The 20,456-nt window shown below is 36.5% G+C and overlaps 1 protein-coding gene across 1 annotated transcript in view; it reads left to right on the plus strand.

Annotated features, from left to right (window-relative positions):
- The window catches only part of TMPO (thymopoietin), a 33,139-nt gene extending 12,970 nt beyond the window's left edge, over positions 1-20,169 (plus strand). Inside the window, 6 exon segments of the mRNA XM_021006423.2 lie at positions 5,287-5,372; positions 14,913-15,032; positions 15,131-15,226; positions 15,671-15,781; positions 16,930-17,024; positions 17,885-20,169. Of these exon segments, the coding sequence (XP_020862082.1) occupies positions 5,287-5,372; positions 14,913-15,032; positions 15,131-15,226; positions 15,671-15,781; positions 16,930-17,024; positions 17,885-18,182 (806 nt within the window). The 3' untranslated portion in view covers positions 18,183-20,169.
- The last annotated feature ends 287 nt before the right edge of the window (positions 20,170-20,456 follow it).

Genomic DNA, 20,456 nt, shown 5'->3' on the forward strand with positions numbered 1-20,456 from the left:
TAGTAAGTGTTATGTGTCAGAGGCTGGATTTGAATTCAGGTCCTCCTGAATCCAGGGCCAGTGCTCTATCCACTGCGCCACCTAGCTGCTCTAATTCTGATACTTTTAAAAGAGTGATGTGATTATGAGGATGGACATTCTAAAATCTAATCTAAATACAACAGTGTTAATATATCTCCTATTTCCCCCTTATTTCCTGATCGGTAATTTGACCCAGGTAGCCCATATTCCTATACTAATTCACTTACCAGGTTAAAGAGAGCCAAAACATTTCTGTGGATTTACAAGAAATGGAGGCTTTTCTTTCCACAACATCATTTTAGCAAGGAGGCAAAAAAGAGAACGAGGTCATCCACCCAACTATACTTAAATTTCCTGCCTCTTTTGCTTCTACAGGGAAGAAGAAAGAACACAAGAAAGTGAAGTCCACTAGGGAGTCTGTCCGTATTTCTGAACTTCCAACCTCTCCCTCTGGTGGATTTTTTCAGGCAGTTTCTTTTCCTGAAATTCGTGCCCGTCCTCCCTTGGGCTGGACTGAATTACAGGCAGCTAAAAGAGGACATAGCTCTAATAGAGACCCATTCAGGGAACCTCTGAATGCCTCCAGCTCACTTGGCATAGGACAAACAGAAAAAGAAGTTTCAGGGGAGGATCTTTTCAATTCTGCTAAGTATGGCCAGGATAGATTCTTGGGGAAAAGTTGGTTATCTTCTTCCCAACCTGAACCATTTGCCACATTGGCCTCAGCTGCCGCTAGGCCCTCATGTTCTCCTGCACTTAAAGAGCCCACCCCCAAGAGCCTCCGAGACCACTTAGAAAACCTTTGTGGTGGGAATAAGTATGAGTTTGGTTCTTCATTTACTGAGAGGGCGTGTCGTCTAGCACAGTCAGTTCTCTCCCAAAATAGAGAAGAGCCAGACATTTTAGAGAACTCACAAGTAATTACTCCACCTCTAGCTCAAGCCATCAGAGATTATGTTAATTCTCTGTTAATAAAGGCAGGAGCAAGTAACTTACCTGGAATTTCTAACCCCAGCTCAGCCAGTGTGGAAAACCTACATAAAGAGGTTGGCCGGTCTCACTTTCAAGAAACTGAATCCGTGTGTTCTCCCAAAAAATTCCTCAGACTGCATGAGAGATCAGCAATGGAAGGGGATTCAGGTTCTCTTCTTGCTCCTCAAGATAGTACAGCCTCTTCTGCCTTTGCAAAGGCTGTTATTTCTCAGTCACTCAGTACCTTAGGCATAGAAACTCCTAGGGAATGTCAGCATGACACATTAATCAGCCCAGAACCATCTTTTCCCCTCCATGAATCTATTTTAAAGGTAATTGATGAGGAATGGAGTCGCATTGATAAACAGATCCCTTCAGTGGTGAGCAAATACCCAGTTTCTTCTAGAGAGACATCACACATATTGTCGGTTCCCAAAGTGGATGATGAAATCCTAGAGTTGGCTTCTGAAGTCTCTTCCCCAGCATCCACTCAGGCTTGCAATAAGCAGCTTGATCTTGCCCTTTGTAGAACATATGAAGCAGCCGCAGGAGCCCTGCAGATTGCAGCCCATAGTGCTTTTGTTGCTCGGGCCATACAAACAGATATTGGTCAGGTTGCACAGATTCTCAGTTCTGATCCCAGTCAGATACCTGAGGCACTTAGGACTCTAAGCAAAACGTACGATGCAGCCTCATTTCTCTGTGATGCTGCCTTTGATGAAGTGAGGATGGCTGCCTGTGGTATGGGATCTTCTACTGTGGGGCGCCGGCACCTCTGGCTGAACAGTGACAGAGTCAGTCCCGCTCATAAGAATAAGCTGTCAGTGCTTCCCCTCAAAGGGGGAACACTGTTTGGAGGAGAAGTACAGAAAGTTATTAAAAAGCGTGGGAAGAGACAGTGAGAAGTTATAAGGAGAGATCTTTGCCATGGTGAATAAAAGCCCTGGAGACTTGGCTAGCAATTTCCGACTGATACTGGCCAAGCTCAACTCAACCCTTCCTTTTTCTTTGCACAGATAAAAGCCATATTCCTAAAACATTTAAAACATGAGAGTTGGCGTTTTTATAGTTTATGGTTTGCGAAGTACTACCAATTATTCCTTTCAAACTTTGGTGCGTTTTCTTCTGTACTTTTCATTTGGGGTTATATTTCTGTAGGATTACGAAACTTTTAATAGATATGAGTTTATCATCCTTTCATAGTTATGTGTACGTTTTTATAGCTAAGAAGCAAAATAAAAATCTTAGGTTCATTTCAGTACTTTTAAAGATCTATCATTTCACTGCTGTCAGTATTTTTTCTGCCAAAGCAAATTACATCATACGCTTTAATAGTTATAGTGACCAGCCTTCTAATGAATCCTTCTCCAAACTTTATTAGTCCTCTGATATTTGTTTGTCTCTGGACTGTATTAGAAGTCTTACTGCTTTATCATACCATGCAAAACTTGTACATCGTTAGGATAGCTTTGGAGAAATCAGACACCCACCTGGTTTTTCCTTCCTTCTTACCCTCTAGTCACAATGAGATATATGAATTGGAATTTAATGTTAAATACACACACACACAAATGTAGAGTTTTTATTCTCAGATATCACCTGCCTCCAAAACCTCCCATTCTCACAGTCTCTCCTTCCATCTCATTTATCTTATCCCCTTGTACCACAGCTGGCTCACAAGCCCTTTTTCTATCACAGAAGAAAAAAATAGTAATTTAGGTAGTCATAGGTTTCCTATAAACAGTTCCCCATAGGAATACTATGTCTTTTCAACAACTATGTTTTGTACTAGAAAGATTAGAATGACTATTTTTGAATATTTTTCCTTCATCTTGTTTTGTGCTTCATATTAAGTAAAACTTTGTGATTAAAGTTAAAATTAATTTCCAAAATAAGTTTGAAATATTTGGTATGTGAAATTATGGCAGTGCCAAAAGTATGTTTATGTAGCTAATTCTATGAAAGCATGGTATCTTTTCTCATGTTTTGTTTTTGGAAGTATGTATTTAGTAACTGAATCCCCTTTTTTCTGTTTTATGGAAAATGGTAGCTTTGGCCTTAAATGTACCAAAAGGATTATCTGTAGGATAAGGTGTAATAGCAAATGGACTGCTGACCCATCAAAAGTACCTGAGAGTTTTTTATTGAGCAATCTAAAACACTTATATATGATAGAATATATAAAACAATATATAAAAATTTACTAGCTATTAAATATGATTACCTGGGCACATTTGCCATTCCAGAACCCAACCAGCCTTAGATTTTTTTTATATGTTTTATACCTTTTATCTGTCTTTGGACTTTGTAAGGAATGTTTTTGTTTGCTTTTGTCTCTTCTGAAATGCTGTATGTGCTACTTACAGAGCGCTGTGCAATTAATTTGTGACAATGTAGAGTGCCTCCACAAATTCAATAAAGTTTTTAAATTTGAAAAAATATCGTGTGGCCTTCAGAACCATATGTAGCATGTGTGTTTATTCTTGGAACTTCACCAAATGGTATCTTACTCAACATGGATCTGTTGTCAATCCCACTTCCTTGGAATAAATTTGACATCTTACGGTATTTACTTATAATTGAAAACTTATATTGCCAAATTCACACATTATCACTTTTGATTTCTGTATTATAAGGGCCTGTCTTCATTACTCCTTTAAGGTTTTTCCAAGTTATCACAATTTGTGAAGAATTAAATTTATTTGAATCCATTTAATTTTTTTGTATACATACTAAATCTGACTTGACTTTTTAAACTTTGTTTTCCAGTTCTCAAATTTCTATTCCACTTTTCTCTCCAGTCAAAGCAAAATCCAAATACCCAAAATTTAAGAAACTCAAAGGGATTATCTATTTAGAGTTGGAAACCATCTAATCTAGTCTTTAAATTTTACAGTTGAAAAAAACTGAAACCCAGAAAAGGTTGTGCTGTGGTCACCCAGTTGTCGAAAAAGCCAAGATTCAAACCCAGAACATCCAAATCTTTTCTGTCTTCCACTTCACTAGGCTGCCTCGTTTTAAATAGCTCTTGTCCAGAAATAAAATCTTAATCACCATAAGGGGAGGGAGCACTTGAGTCCCTCAATCTGAAATAAAAGTAGTATTACCTTGGTAAAATCATGTTTCATTTCTAATTTTGACATTACAATAATGGTTAAGATCCAGAAAGCTGAAGAAGAAGCTTACGGTGACTTTCTGCAACTGCATCCATTTCAGGGATAGGGGGTGTGCAGTATAACCCTGGATTGTTAGCCCAGCATACACATTCATAGCTGATTATTGGACAAGTAGTCACATAATTTTTTCATTTGCTTAAGTGACCTATCTGTGTATTGGTTATTTCATTAAGGGGCCAAAGAAGGAAATGGTGAGAGCAAAAGAGCAAAATCCATAGATATTAGAACTTTAGTTTTCTGATTCTTTAAGCAGTGGCAGCAAAGCTTATGACCAGGAGAATGGAATTGCTATCTTTCATTCTTTTAAAAAGATTTGTAACAAGAAGATAGCTTATGACCAGGAAGGTTATAAGCCAGTTAGCATCTTGGTAGATTTATAAACTCCTTGAGCAAAGGAATTTACCTTATAATCTCCATAATAGCTAACAGGGGTGCTTAACAAATATTTTTAATTAAATTAATTTCTCAAGCTATTGACAGAAGGGTGTTCTGTGAATGGTTTTCTTTGTCATTGCATACAATTTAGCCCCCTTCGCCCAGTGCATTACAACCACAAGGATAAAAAGTTTGCCTTAGAGAACATGTAACTAATTTTGGTTACTCCCACTAAGTACCATTTGCTGGTTAACTCTGAAGGAATGGCTAAAATCATTCTGTAACATCACCTATTTCTTGAGTACACGTAATTAAACAGTTTTTGGTTTACTTCTTACAAAGTTTAATTTCTAGGTTATACTTAAATTATTGTTTCAATTAAAGTACTCTGTAGAGCACTTTAGAATATAGAGCTGAATGTGCTTTTATAAAAAGGAGATTGGTCCCAGAGAAAATGGTGGGGAGATGAAAAGAGTAAACAGCATGAAGAAATGGTCATTTGCTTGAAAAAGATAAAATAGGACACACAATCAAATGGGAAAGTGGGGAACGTAAGGCCTAATTTTTGGACAGGTGTTGCATTTAGCTGCTTTTTGGACTTTTGCATTTATAGGAGTAGGAATAAAATAGTTGAATTTTTAAAAGACACATTAATTAGATAGATTTCAAAGCAACAGCAAGATGAATTGAGTTAATTTATTTTAAGTGCCAACAAATAATGGTACTTTTGATGTTTTTCCAGAGCTCAAGCTTGAGAAGAGAGAGCCGCTAAAAGGCAAGGCAAAGACTCCAGTAACACTCAAACAAAGAAGAGTTGAACATAATCAGGTAAGTACCTTTAGTCTTAGGATCTAGTCACTTAACACGTATATTTATTTTTTTGGCAGTTGGTCATCTGACTTAATTTTCCTTTAATGGATGATATACAGGTCCTAACCGGTGCCATAAACTGTTAAACAGTAGAACCGGTTTACTAATATGTTGTACAATTAAATACCATCAAAGTCTGAGTTCTTGTCACGTGTTCAGTGTACGATAGTAGCTCATGATTTCTGTGAGACGCAAACTGACAATCCACCCTATGGCGTTGAGAAACATTAAGAAGACATGAACAGCTGAAGTATAATCTAAAAGTATAAACAGTCCTCTGCTGTCTGACTTAGAAACATCCTTTGCCTCCATGTAGCCACCTTGGAAAAGCTGACCTAGGAACCATAAGAGTTTTTCATGCTCCTGCTTTGGACTGTTGTTGACTAGGACGTCCTTTACTTTGGTCCAGAGTGAGTTTTCAGGTCTTAACACGGATTGGTGAGAAACAGATCCCCAAACCCTCTTTTTTCCTCCACTGCTATGGTTCCCCATCGCTGATGCTGGTTTTTCTTGGCCTCCTGAGACAACGCTCTCTTTCCCAGAGATATTTTTCTCATCCTTACCTCAGAACTCCCACCTCTCCTTATCTCCTGTGGTAAAATGCCCAAGATTGGCGGTTACTACGGTTGCCCCACAGTGACTTTGAAGACAATTCAGGACCTGGAAGTATCTTCCGGACTTGATGGCGGCAAGAGGTCTTTCCCCTATAAGTCCTGCCTCTTCCTTCGTCACCTTCTATTCCAGCCCTTGAATCCATTTCCCCCGTTTATCACCACTTGTGTCGTGGGAGAGGAAAATCAGCCTAGTTTTCCACTATATGTTACTGGTATCCCAAGTGGAATAACTGAATGCTTCCCCCCATAAAACATGGTTACATGTGGCAGTCAACTAAATTGGGTCCATATCTCTTATTACTAATCCTGTGTCCTTGAGCAAGTCTCATGTCTCTGAGCCTCACTCCTTTTAATCTGTAAAATAAGGACAATACTTGGTCTCAAAGAACTGTTTGTTACAAAGATTAGAGGAAATAGTCGAGGACTTAGATTCTAGGTTAAGTACTCAGCAAACTTTAGAGCATTACATAAATGTAAGCTGCTATTATTACTGTAGTACTATGTTTCAGCTGTGTTGCGTTAAGACTTTTTTGGGAATCTACCGCTTCAACACAGTTTATTTTGGGACTACAGAATCATAGATTTAGAGCTGGAAGGTTAAAAGCTGTCTTGTCCAGCCCGCTCATTTTACAGTGGAGGAAACTGAGGCCCAGAGACATTAAGGATCTTGCCTGAGGTCACAAGAGGCAGGATTTGAACCTGGGTGGTCTTCTTCATCATCATCATCTTTTTTAAGTTCTGCAGTTTTTTTAAGACTTAACAGCAATTCTTGGAATATCACTCATTTAAAATTTAGAGATCTTTGGTATCTGTGCTTCTGAACGAATAGGCCAGAAGGGAAGGGACAGGGAAGTGCACAGCGGGCTCCATCTCTGTCCCTCTTGGTGCCCTCCCTGCCTTGCCGGGTTCCAGGACTTAGTATGTTTCTCAGCCTCTAGGAGTGCCCTGATGCCGTCTTCACCTGAGGTCGTGCACACGTCTCATTTGCTGAGGCAGACTTGAAATTCTTAAAACAGAATGTTAGTAATAGCGTAAGGGGGAACAAATCCCAAAGGCTATTGAAGCAAATTAAAGGGTGCAGAATTCTGGTTCTGAGTTTAGTGTGTAGCCAAAGAGAGCTTAAATGCAGTTTACATTCTTCTTTTCATTGACTCAGTCGTGTTTGGCTTAAGATAGATTTGAGTTGGTACCACCTCCATTCTGGAGGGACCCTTATGCCCTTCTCTTCTGCCCTGTCCCTGGGAAACTCAAGTTATAGCTGGTCTTGCTTTGCTCATAAACGAAAAGGCTACTTTCTCATTTCTCTCCCTCACCTTCTGTCCTCCTACCCCTCCTCTTTTCTTGGGCCACTGCTGCTAGCTTGCCCGTAGATGTTTTCTTCATCCTTTTCCCAGAGGGCTCTGACTTAGCCCCCTTTCTCCCCATTCCTACCTAAATATTTACTATCTAGTCTTGTAGGATCAAATAGAAATTCTTATTTATTCCTGGCCTGACCTGAAGCCATCTTTTGGACCTTCTTTCCTCTCCGACACGTGGATCTAGCCAAACCTAGCTTTCTTTCCCTTCTTCTCAGAACAGTCCGTCCTCTATCTCTGTCTGGTGGCCGAAGCACTCCCTTCTTAGTGCTGGCTATAGGACCATCTGATGCATCAGGCCTTTTTTGATCCCCCCAGCTGCTAGTGTTGTCTCTTCCAAAAACTACCTTGTATTTAACTAGAGATCTGCACTCACTTACTTTGTCCTTACGCTGTATTTGTTTTTATATAGACTTGTTGTTTTCCCCATTAGAATGTGAACTCATAGTAATTGTTTCCTCCTTTGTTCTTTCATCCCCATAACCCAGCACAGCGCCTGGCATATGGTAGATGCTTCATAAATACTTATTGATTAATATATTACTAAAGTAGACTGTGAAACCAGGACTCTTCACCTGTTGTTTGCTAGCAGTCATGTGACCTAGATAGCCAATGCCATGTTTCCTGGAATCTTGTCTGTATCATCAGACGGATAGAAGCAGGGTAGTTGTCTTAACTTTCCAAAATTTTCTTTCTTTTTGCACTGTGGGTTGTGTTTCCTGTTTTGAAGGAAAACTCCAGCTCTTAGGTTATTTGCAGAGATGAGATAACTCATAGGACCTAATAAATTCAGAGTGTGGTCAAGCTCATGTTATTAGCTCACTTTACTAGATCCTCTTCAGTGACTCCTAAAGACAAGAGTGATCTTTCATAACAGTTTTATTGTTTGGCTGTTTGTTTTTTATTCTTTGTGTGTGTGTGTGTGTGTGTGTGTGTGTGTGTGTGTGTGTGTGTCCAGACTTTTGATATGTCAGTGTGAGGACCTCCTGGTTTGAAACTCCTACTTGATAAAACTGCAAACTGTCTGTGACTTAATCTTTTATTTTTTTAATTTATGGAATAAAACAAGCATTTCCATAACATAGTACAACAAAAAAAGATGATTGTACATGAAACTGCTAATCTACTATTCACAACTTGCTATTCCTTTCAAATTATCATGTAAATTTCTTCCCTCCCCACCCATTGCTACCATTAGATACAAATAGGTATATTATATGTAAACTTATTCTATACTTACTAATGTTTATCAGTTGTTTCTCACAGCATGTCCTGATTCTAAGTTTACCTTTGAATTCTATTTTGGCATAGTATATTTATGGGGGGGGGTGCTTGCCATTATTGATAGGAAAACCATAAATCTCAGAGTTATTATCTAGTTTGCCTACCTACCTACCCTAACCCACACCTGATTCTCTAGATGCAGGTAGCATCTTTCTCCGTATGTCTTATAGTTAATTTGGCTATTTATAATACATAAAATAACTTACTTGCTCAAAGTCATTCTTAAAACAGTATTGCTGTTTACTGTATACAGTGTTCTATAACTTAGTCTTAAAGAGTTGCTAGAGGCAGACAGGACTTGAATAAAAGTCTTCTGGATTCCCAAGGTTGACCTGAATAAAGCTGCCAGGGAAACAGAGTGAAAGTCTTGATCTGTAGTAAAAGACCAGCTAGCAGAGTAGTTGTAGAGAGTAGGGAAGTGTCCGAGCTGTCAGGCAATGTAACAAATCAAATGAGCAATTTAAGGAATTTCTTTTGAGAATTAATTAGATAATTAGACTAGAGTTTCATATGAAAGGAAATTGCCTTAATTCAGGAAATTTTATGTAGGATCTTGTCTTAAAAATGAAACAAATGATAGATTTGGGACATGGGGGGGAGATAAAATTTGATCAAAAGCTTTATATACAGAGTAAAAAATCATTAAAATTACTTTGCTTTTTTTTTGCTTGAGAAGTTGACAGCATAATGCAGTGTCTGCTGATGTGGAAAGTTGAACACAATAGAAAATTGAGGAGGATAGATATATACCACATTGAATATATTTTGTATATGTGCTTAATCTAATCCTTTTGTTTCCTTACTGTTGGTTGGCTCATAACTGTCTTAGTTTTATGAGTTCCAATCCTATATGGGTCTTTTTCATATTATCTTCTGAATTCTTGCTTGCTTATAGGTTAGTTTTTTTTTTAAATGTGATAGACAAACGCAAAAGCCAAGAGGATATAGCTTTCTGCTCCCTGCACATTATCTATTTTTAAAACATTTTCTTTTTCCCCAATTATGTGTAAAGACAATTTTTAACATTAGTTTTTCAAAATTTTGAGTTCCATGTTTTCTCCTTACCTTCCCCCTCCCTGAGATGGTAAGTTATTTGATATAGGTTATACATATTTAATCATGCAATGCATATTACCATGTTAATCATGTTATGAAAGAAGACACAAGACCCAAAGGGGAAAAACCATAAAAAAAATACAGAAAGTGAAAGATAGTATGCTTTGATCTGCATTCACACTTTATCAGTTCTTTCTCTGAAGGTAGATGGCATTTTTTCATCATGACTCCTTTGGAATTGAAATACTATATTCACAGTTGATCATCATAACAATATTGCTGTTACTGTATATGATGTTCTGGTTCCACTTACTTTACTTTGCATCAGTTTATTTAAATCTTTCCAAGTTTTTCTGAAATCATCCTGCTTATCATTTCTTATAGCACAATAGTATTCCATTACATTCTTATACCACAACTTGTTCAGACATTCTGCAATTGATGGGCATCCCTCAATTTCCAATTCTTAGCTACTATACAAAGAGCGGCTATAAATATTTTTGTACAGATACATCCTTTCCTTTTTTTTTTTTTAATCTCTTTGGGGTACAGACCTAGTAATTGTATTGCTGGATCAAAGGGTAAGCAGTTTTATAGCCCTTTGGGGATACTTCCAAATTCTCCACAATGATTAGTTCAGTTCATAACTCCACCAGTAGTGTATTAGTGTCCCACTTTTCCCACATTCCCTCCAACATTTATCCCTGCACATTATTTTAAAGAATTTTGGGTAGGTTATTTTACAGTTGAGATCTCCATATTTTACCGTTTTCACTTTTATTTAAGCTCTAAGCCATACAATAAATCACGCTATGTCCTGATTCTAAGTTTACCTTTGAATTCTATTTTGGCATAGTAAATTTTTGGGGCGGGGGGACGGTCCCGCCATTACGTTGATAGGAAAATCGTAAATCTGAGTTAGACTTATCAAGTTGATCTTCCCACCTACCCTAACCCACACCTGAGCAGGATTCCTGTGGCAGTGTCCTTGGAAAGTGGACATCCCGCACTAAAGAGCTTCCCCAAAGCATTCCTTTTTGACTTTTGGAAAGTTCTCATTATTAGGAAACTTCTTTAGACTGAGCCAGAATCTGTTTCCTTGGTACTCTGTCAGCCTTCTAGGCTGAGCTAAGCACATGTAATTGCTTTTCTACTCAAGACACTTAACAAGTTACCACTGTCTTCTTTCTAGATTAAACAAAATTCCTAATTCCAGTCCAACCAATTTTCTGTGGCTTGGTTTTAAGTCCTCCCATCATACTATTTGCCTTCCTCGGGATATTCTCTAGTTGTGTAAAGTCACTCCCAAAATGTGGGAACTGGTCAGGACACAATATAGCAATATTGTCAGCTCTTTCATTCTGAGTATTTTAGTTTTTATTAACCCAGTCTAAAATCAGATTAGGTGTGTTTTTGGTTGCCACACGGCGTTGCTAATGAGTGTCAAGTTGGAATGCCACTAAAACCTTGAGATCTTCCATGTTAACTTTTCCAGGTATACTTTTATATATTCCCATCCCTCTAAGACATGGGGTCCTACCTGTCCTTTTTTCCTGTACTTTTTGAAATCTGCCCATTAGCAGCTCAACTTTTAGTAGTTGACAGACCCCTCTTGTTGCTTCAGTGGTATTTTTTGTCATCTGTTTCTACAACTCATCTATTTTGTTCCTTCTGGCCTAGTGGTTTGTAATTCCACAATATGAATTCTGTTTTTTCTTCCTTTGATCTTTGTTCCAGTTTCAGATACCATGCTTCCCTTTTTGTGAATCCCATAAAGTCACAATTATCCTCTTTGCCTTACAATGTTTAGTTCATTTACCATGAGATGAAATTTTTAAAAAAAAAATTTTTTTTAATAGAGATTACCATTAAAGGAAATATGTCAGACTTTGCTAGCATAGACAAGATATTGCTAAGAATGAGGCTTTATTTTAGTGGAAAATCTTATAAAGCTAGAAATGCATCTATTAACAGACTATTTAGTATAAAAACAAGTACTTAAAACTATTGGCTTTAACAGTATAGTTGAATTTTTATTTATATTTTTTTATTAGGTTAAGTTTAGGTTAATTTGGGGTTAAGTGACTTGCCTAGGGTCACACAGCTAGTAATTTCAAGTGTTTGGTCTGAGGCCAGATTTGAATCAGGTCCTCCTGACTACAGGGCCAGTGCTCTATCCACTGTGCCACCTAGCTGCCCCTATAGTTGAATTTTTAAAGACATTTGAACACACAACAGCGATAGAATTAAAAGAAAAATAATGGGCTGGGGAAAATTCTGTGGCAGTCAGGACAAGTAAAAACTTGGCATCTAAAATATGTAAGAAAATTTAAAATTTATTCCCAGGCCACAAATGGAATTTTTTTAAAAAAGCATGGTAGTTACTTGAAACAATGTTAACCAGATAAATACAAATGAAAATAATGTTGAGGTACCACTACGCATCCATCAAATTGGTGTAAATGAATTTTTAGAATGACAGTGCTGGTAGAGTTGTGTAAATAGACGTGCTTGTTCATCATTGGTGGAATTGCAAACCAGTAGAATCTTTGGAAAATGTAATGGGATGCAGCAGAAGTTATTTTAAAAAAAATTTATACCCCTTGACCATCCAGATCTCACTGTTGGAAATATCACCTGAGACTCTTATTAAAAAGAAAAAGAAAAGAGAGGTTACATGTTCAAAACTCCGCTATTTATAATTTTTTTTAAAATGGAAGCAGCTTAAGATTCAATAATAAATATATTGTAGCATATTAATGTAATGGAATGCTAAAATGCAATTAAGGTTATATATATGAAAGAATATAAAAAAATATTAGAGATGGGGAGTAATATGGAAAAACCTCAGTGAAATAATGCAAACTGAAAAGAAGCAGAACCAGAAGAACAAAGGAGTGTTGCTAACGATGACAAAGGAAGAAGAAAAGCAGGTGAAAATGAAGGGACTAAGAAAAGACTCTTGGAGACTTAGAGAGGCCCCAGAATACACCTCCTTGCAGGTGGAAATGCAAAGTAGTATTTGGTGAACATTTTATTTTAAATATATACATACACATACAAGGTGGCCTTTAGATTAAGCTGTTTTACTTGATGTCTAGGAAATTTTAAATTGCTTTTAGATTTCTTTACTCAGGGTGAGTTACCTCTTGATTCTATATGAAGCAGCCAAGGGCACCACAATGCACATAGCTCTGTGCCTGGCATCAGGAAGACCTGAGTTCAAACTCAGCCTCTGGCACTTGGTAGCTGTATGACCCAGGGCTGAAACTCAGTTTGCCTCAGTTTCCTCAACCATATTATAGGAATCATAATAGCACTTCCCTCCTACTGTTGATGTGAAGATCAAACGAGATGATTTTTGTGAAGTACTTAATAGCACAGTGCCTGGCTCATAGTAGGCACTTAATAAATGCTTGTTCCCCCTACGATATCAGATGAAGGGACCACTTTTGAAACTAATTCAAACAATCTGGACTTAGGATACATAGAAAAATAGAGTTTCAGAGCTGGAAGGGACCTCAGAAAATCTGCCCTCCAACCCTCCTTCCATTAAAGAAACTGAGAACTAGACAGTTAAGATCAAATGTGATAAATATGTAAAGTGCTTTATATTCTTTAAAAACCTTTGTTAAGTGTTAGTTGTTATCATCATCACCAGATGATGATGATACTGTGATTTGCCCATGGTCACACAGTTGGTTAGTTACAGAGCCAATGCTGGAACCTACTTCTCCCAACTCCTGGGTCAGGGCTTGTCTGCTAGACCACACAGCAGATCTCACTTATCTTAAGTCACAGAGCTAGCCTTTCCAACCTGAGTAAGTTAAAGGGAGATTCAGTTTATTATTTCTTACTCAAACATCCTGGAGCCCAACAGCCCACAACCTATACACCAGAATACTCTGCTTAGGCCCGGGATCATCTTATATTATCCAGAGCATTTTTTTAAACCCTACGTTGTCTTAGTTGGGTTTCATAATGACGCTATATGGCAAGGATCTGTGGTTTCATCGGTGTGTGGATGTTACCTCCACTGATGAAGATTGCAGCTTTTCTGTCTCAATATATAACCTTTGAGGGTTTCTGTGACTACTCATACTTTTGAGATTGAGTGATTGCTCACTCTGCAGCGTGCCTGGTTATGAGATTTAACAACTTAGCTTAATTCTCCCCCTCCAAATACACAGTCTGACCCACCAGAGCTTGGGTTACACAGGTACTACCCCTGAGAACACAAGGTTACCTCCATGCCATGATGTGTCATCAGAATGAAGAAATACCTTCATAATTGCTTATATGTACCATTGAGGAATAGCATTTAGGATTACCTCTGCATTCCTTTGTGGCAGGGAGTACCTGAAGTGGCTTCTTTGGCAACAGCATCTTTGGGCCACACACACAAACATGTACCTGGCCTGTTTCTGTTATTCTGTGCAACTTCAGGATTTGTTGCCAGGAACGGCTGGAAACCTGTTAAAAGAGGTGTTTGTTGATTATAGATTATAACCGCATATGTATCATTTATACTGTGCCTAACTTAACTGCTGAACATAGAAGAAAATCACGTATAATCTGCTAATATGCTTAAAAGTTTAATGACAAAACTTTTATGTTTTAATTGGAAATTTATTTGAGCTACGGAGTGATCCTTTCCCCTGTGGAAGAGTGACATGGGAATTGGTGGTTTGGTTTGGTTTGGTTTTTTGAGGTTGTTGAGAGAGTTGAAGATAAGCTTTGATGTCAAAGCTAAAAGCAAAAATAGCTCACCAGATGTCTATCATTGAGCTGAATTAGCCAGTTATAATGTTGAAGAACCATAATTATTTTTGTCATGTTTCCCCACCTCTCCTTATTTGAGAATGTTTGGATATCAGACTTTTAAGTGTTGGAGTTGGGCTTTTCACTTTCATTCTAATGTGTTTTCAGTACTATCTGATGAGATCTGATTATCAGTACAATAAATGGAGGGATTTTCTACAAATTTGGAAATATTTTAAAGGTGTAACTTAGTGTACACAAATGTCGGTGTAGCCATTTGATGACAGTATGTTGGCCAATAGCATGCATTGCTGTGGGAACCAGGTGGCTTGGGAAAATTTTTTCCTGAGTGATAATGTAGCCATTAGTTAAGGTGTTGGCGTTTAATGTTGGTATATGGCTTTCTAACTTGTCGATGCTTGAAATAGAGCTATTCTCAAGCTGGACTTACTGAGACTCTCTGGACAAGTGGATCTTCAAAAAGCGGACACCTGCAGGGATTAACTAGGGAGCCTACGAGAGGGTCGAGAAGAACTCCAAGGAAAAGGGTGATGCAAGGCTTATTGTTTAGAATGGTTTGTCAGATTGGCAGGGCTTTAGTGACTATTTTACATTTATTGTTTTTGTTTTGTTTTCAAACTAACAGGTGGAAACTGCAGAACAGTTGCGTGTAGATGGTGCAGTCATTTCAGAGAGTCTTCCTATAGCTGAAACTATAATGGCTTCAAGCAACGAGAACTTAGTAAATATGTTTCATAAGTTATGCAAGTGGCCTTCTGTAAATTGACTGATAACTAAAACGGGGGAGGTGGTAAATCTTGACAATTTTCAAATTCATATGTTGTTTAACATACATTTACTTTCTCCCAATCTGCTTGTATTTTTTAAAACACATGTTCCTTAAATAAGTAAGAATTGTTTTAAACAGCCAGTTTGAACTTACCTTTTGTGCAAGGTCTGAAATGGTTTGAAGAATCTTCTTGCCAAAATAATTGAGAATTGCTGTAGCTGAACATGTGCCATGCTTTTAAAATTACATTTATTTCAAGGCTGTACTGCCTGTTTTAATTTTTAAGAGTTCCTAGTATTTAACTATTACAAACCTTACAACTTTGGTTTTATTATTATTTTTTAATCTTTGTTGTGCTTGGCTAATTCTGAGTCTGAATAATTTGAATCTTGGCAGGTTGTCAATAGGGTGACTGGAAATTTCAAGCATGCAGCTCCTATTCTGCCAATCAGTGAATTCTCAGACATACCCAGAAGAACTCCAAAGAAACCATTGACAAGAGCTGAAGTAAATGATTAAAGTTTAGATGAAATGTTGTCATTCCTCTTTTTTGGGAGGAAATATTTATATTTGGATTCTGAAGGGGGCGGGGTACACACACCAAAGCTTTACTTATTGGATTGCACCAGCAGTTAAAATTAGTGAAGTATTACAATGTTTTATGAAGAGATTATGTGTATGAACAACGTAACAGATTTTCAAAGACAAATCTGAATTTTACTACTAAGGGTAGTAAAACTAATCTTTCAGTCTAATGACAAAACTAATGCTACTGTCGTCTTTCTGCTTTCTGCTTCTGAAGTGTGTTTTAAGGGAGAGGAGCATTCTGGTGCTGTGTGGGCCTTTCTCTTTGTTCTGTCTGCTGTGGATAGAATTCAGAAGTGTGGTAGATGGGTACTTTAAAATTGGTGCTTTTATTTCTCATTAGCCAGTGCTGTAAAGAGATCTTGGATGGCTTTGAAGTTGGTTAATCTCTCTTTAACTCAGCTTTAATATATTCCATAACTGGGCTAACCTGCATGGCATCTTACAACTGTTTTACTGGCCTTTTGTAACTACCGGAGAAGACCAAGTGTGCTTGATCTTGAACTGTTTCCTTCAAGTTGACAACAGTAGCAAATAAAGGAAATCTTTTTTTACTTGTTTGTAAGCATTTGCATGTTGCCTAAAAAGGGAAATCTGGGATTGCTGCTCGTTGCTACCTTATAACTTAAGAAAAATTCAATGCAATGTATGTTTTCAATTACTTTTTGAGACTCATAATTCATTCTGTCTAGAATATCTATGTAATGAAGCAAGAGGAAAGAAATTTTCTTCACTTTCATTGTGGGTGATCAGATGAAATGATGTGCTCAATACAGTTATATGAATCCTGATGGTTTGGGTTGGGGGAGGAGTTTGTGTGGTTTTGTTTTCATTTGTGAAACAATAATTTTCTTAAATAACCACATAAAGATTTCTTTACTTAAAGATCACTTAGAGACTTTTGACGATATGAGGACTGCTAATTTGAAAATTAAATAACCACAGTTCTAAGCTAGAAAATATAACTAAACATGTATGGGCAAACAAAAAGTATCATTTTGGGTCACTTTAATTTATATCCATTTTAATCATCCAAATTATATATAAGAGATTTTTACCTTTTTTTATAGGTGGGGGAAATAACATTAACAGAAGACAGAAGAATTGAAAGAGATATTCTTAAAGAAATGTTTCCCTTTGAAGCAGCTACTCCAACAGGAATTAGGTACTTAGATATCTGCTACTTGGGAATTTCTTTGTATTCACACATGATGCAACTGACAACAATATGACAGCAACTCTGCCCTCAGTCTTAATTTTATCTATAGGGGAACAGTCTCTTTCAGTCTGTAACTCACTAGTGTACTTAGAATTATTTTTAGAGTTTTTGAGTTGAAAGAGATCTTAAATATTGTGTAATCTTCACTTTCCAAAAGGTAAGTAATCAGACCTTTGGGTAGGTAAGTAATTTATCTGTAGTTCTGGGAAAGATGTGTGGTGGGTTTTTTTTGTTTGTTTTATTATTAAGAAAAATAGTTTTGCTATTACTCTAGTAACAGAAAAGGCTGGGTTTTATTTGTTTTGAATTGCTGCTCTTGGCCAAATGACCCTGATTATTCCTCTTATTCTAATGTCACTCTTAAGCACTCTAAATTTTACTGGTGTGACTTTCAGATTATGAAAGCAAAGGTCCTACTATTTAATAATATTACTAGTTTTTAAAAGATTGAACCTCATACAGCATTTATTAATATACATTTATTAATATTTATTAAAAATAAAGCCTGATTTTCCCCCATATGAAAAGTTATTTTAAAGTATTTTAAAATTATAATAGAAAATATACTTTAACACAAACTGAACCGTCGTTTTTCACCTCTGGTTTTCTGTAGTGCCATTTTGCTAAATAAATAAAATTACTTGAAGTATGGAGAGGAAAGAGCTGAGTCATGTGTGTATATATATATATATATATGTATGTATGTATGTATGTAGATAGAGAACTTCTATTTTACTTTTAGGGAATTGATGTAAGTTATTTACGTAAATTGTAACTTAGGTTCTCTTTTTTTCCTCCTGTCACAGTGCTAGTTGCCGCAGACCTATCAAAGGGGCTGCTGGCAGACCATTAGAACTTGGTGACTTCAGGATGGAGGGAGCCTTTTCATCAAAATATGTCCCCAAATATGCTCCGCTGGCTGATGACAAGACAGAAAAGACAAGAAAAGGACGGTCCATTCCCATGTGGATAAAGATTTTGCTTTTTGTTATTGTGGCAGTTTTCTTGTTTTTGGTCTATCAAGCTATGGAAACCAACCAAGGAAATCCCTTTTCTAGTTTTCTTAGTGATGAGTCTAATGCTGTTAAGGCAAAGGCCAACTGAATCTTATCTCAATGGCACACCCAACCAACTTGGTCTCCTATTTTTAATAACTATAGAAAGAACTCTTGTTGGCTCAAGAACTACTTTTAAAAATAATGTGATTTCAACTTCTTAAATTTAATATTGCATTGAAAATGAACAAGACAGTACAAATGGACTCCAGTTTAAATGTTTTGGACCTTGGGACTAGTAGGAGATCACTTTGTGCCATATGAGTAATCTTTTTTTAGCTCTCTGGAACTTTTTTGTAGGCTTTATTTTTTTAATGTGAGCATCTTAATTCTTTTTTGGAAAAAAATTGTACATTTGTTTTGTGTTTTGGGGAAATGAGAAGAGCAAAACATGGTAGAATAATGTGAAGCTAAATGTTTTAAATGCTCTGAATTCATGCAGAAAAGGTTTTTATAAATTACTTCTCCTGGACAGAATGTTTAGAGAAGAAATGTGAAACATGATCTAATGCAAGATAAAGGGAAATTCATTGGAGGTTGTGTTTTCTATAACTGCAGCTAAGTATTTGACATTGTTTATTTGAATAAGTACAGCAATAATCGCTTATGTAACTTAGTAATGTTGCTGCAATCCTGTTGTACTCATTTTTACAACAAATTTCTAGTATTATGAGTTCTATTAGTAAATTCACCTAAGCATACAATCAGGTTTTACCTGAAGATCATTTTTTAGTGTTACATTTACATGTTTGAGAAACCTATTACTGTAGCACCATAGTTCAAAACTTAATACTTGTTTTCCCCAGAAATTTTTGTTTCTTTTGATTGCTTTATTGATTTAATCAATTCCAGTTTACTACTAAAATACCATTTAGATGAAGATTTATGTGTGTGTGTGTATGTGTGTGCAAGGAATTTAAGAAATTTGTAATACCATGCTTAAATTTCTTTCACCCATTTGACTTACATTAACTGTTACAACTAGACTCATTTCATTAAGCAAATTTTGCCAATTCTTTTTGCCCTATACGTAATGTAATCTGACTATAATATGTTCATAAAATGCTTATTTTTAAATTGCATTGTTACTTTCTTGGATACTCCATCCTTTACTCATGATACTCTTGATATGAGGAGGGCATTATAATGCTATGTATTCACTCTTTGTAGTTGTCTTATTTTTTAAATTGAAATTTACCTCATATATAATTTGGTTAAGTAGACAGCTGAGATTTTGGTAGAATCAAGTGAAATGTGTACAAATTAGAAGTTGTGCTTTTGAACTTGAGATATACAGCCATTGGTCATATAGCATACTTTATACAAATAAGTTATTTTAAAGTACCATGTCTTATGAAGACTGACATTTCTAATAAAAGAATAAACTAAAGACATATGTTTAGATGGGCACCAAATTTTGATTTGAACTAGACATGTTCTGATGTTAGGTTGTAGATAACCTGTAGGCATTTCACTTCTTCTGTAGGCAAGACCAGGCTCTCTAATTTTGGAGTAAAGGGCCTGAAAATACCAACTCTTAATCTAGAAATATTTGCTGATTAGGATGCAATTGCTTCTTTCTGTTAAGTACATCGCTTCAACAGAGGTCATGTCCTTTCCTTTCCCACCAGGACATGACTTGAGCTTTGGTTGTAATCTACCTTTGTTCTTAAATTTTTCTCATTTAGTTGTTCTGTGTTTAGGTCTTGTGTTCTTCCTTTAGAAATTAAGAAGTCACATGTGATGCTTTAAAACCTAGGAAAATCAACATGACTTAATGTTGTATATATCATATGATCACTTTTCTCATAGGAAAAATGTGGTCCAAAATAGCACAGGTAGCACTCATTAAACATCTAGTCAATTTAAAAAAAACCAAAAACATCCATGTACTCTGTTTTGTCTTTGTCTGTTTTATGCCACTAGAGTAAATGTGTCCGAGTAGTAAATTCAAAGCATTTCTTTCTGATTAAATTGTAGAAGTAGTAATTAATACTTTACAATATAAGCTGATTAATAAAAATAAATAACCTCTAGTTTTGTCATTGTAGTAAGTGCTTTTCAGATAGCATAGGCAAGTTCTTTAAACAGTCCCCAGATAGTAAATATTTTCATGGGATATTTGTGAATTGTGGTGTGATAACATCTTTGATTTTTTTTCATGTTACATTAACATATCCCTCCACATTTCATTTGCAATATTTAAATAAGGCATTCATTCATTAGGTCATCAGTAAGCAGTTATGTGTTGATGATGCCCCTAATTGTCATTGGAAGTACTATCAGTCTGTACCACTGGTAGAGACTCTTTTTTGTGTTCATC

This window comes from Phascolarctos cinereus, unplaced genomic scaffold, assembly GCF_003287225.1.
Source record: "Phascolarctos cinereus isolate Bilbo 61053 unplaced genomic scaffold, phaCin_HiC Scaffold_1;HRSCAF=81, whole genome shotgun sequence".
Lineage (NCBI taxonomy): Eukaryota > Metazoa > Chordata > Mammalia > Diprotodontia > Phascolarctidae > Phascolarctos > Phascolarctos cinereus.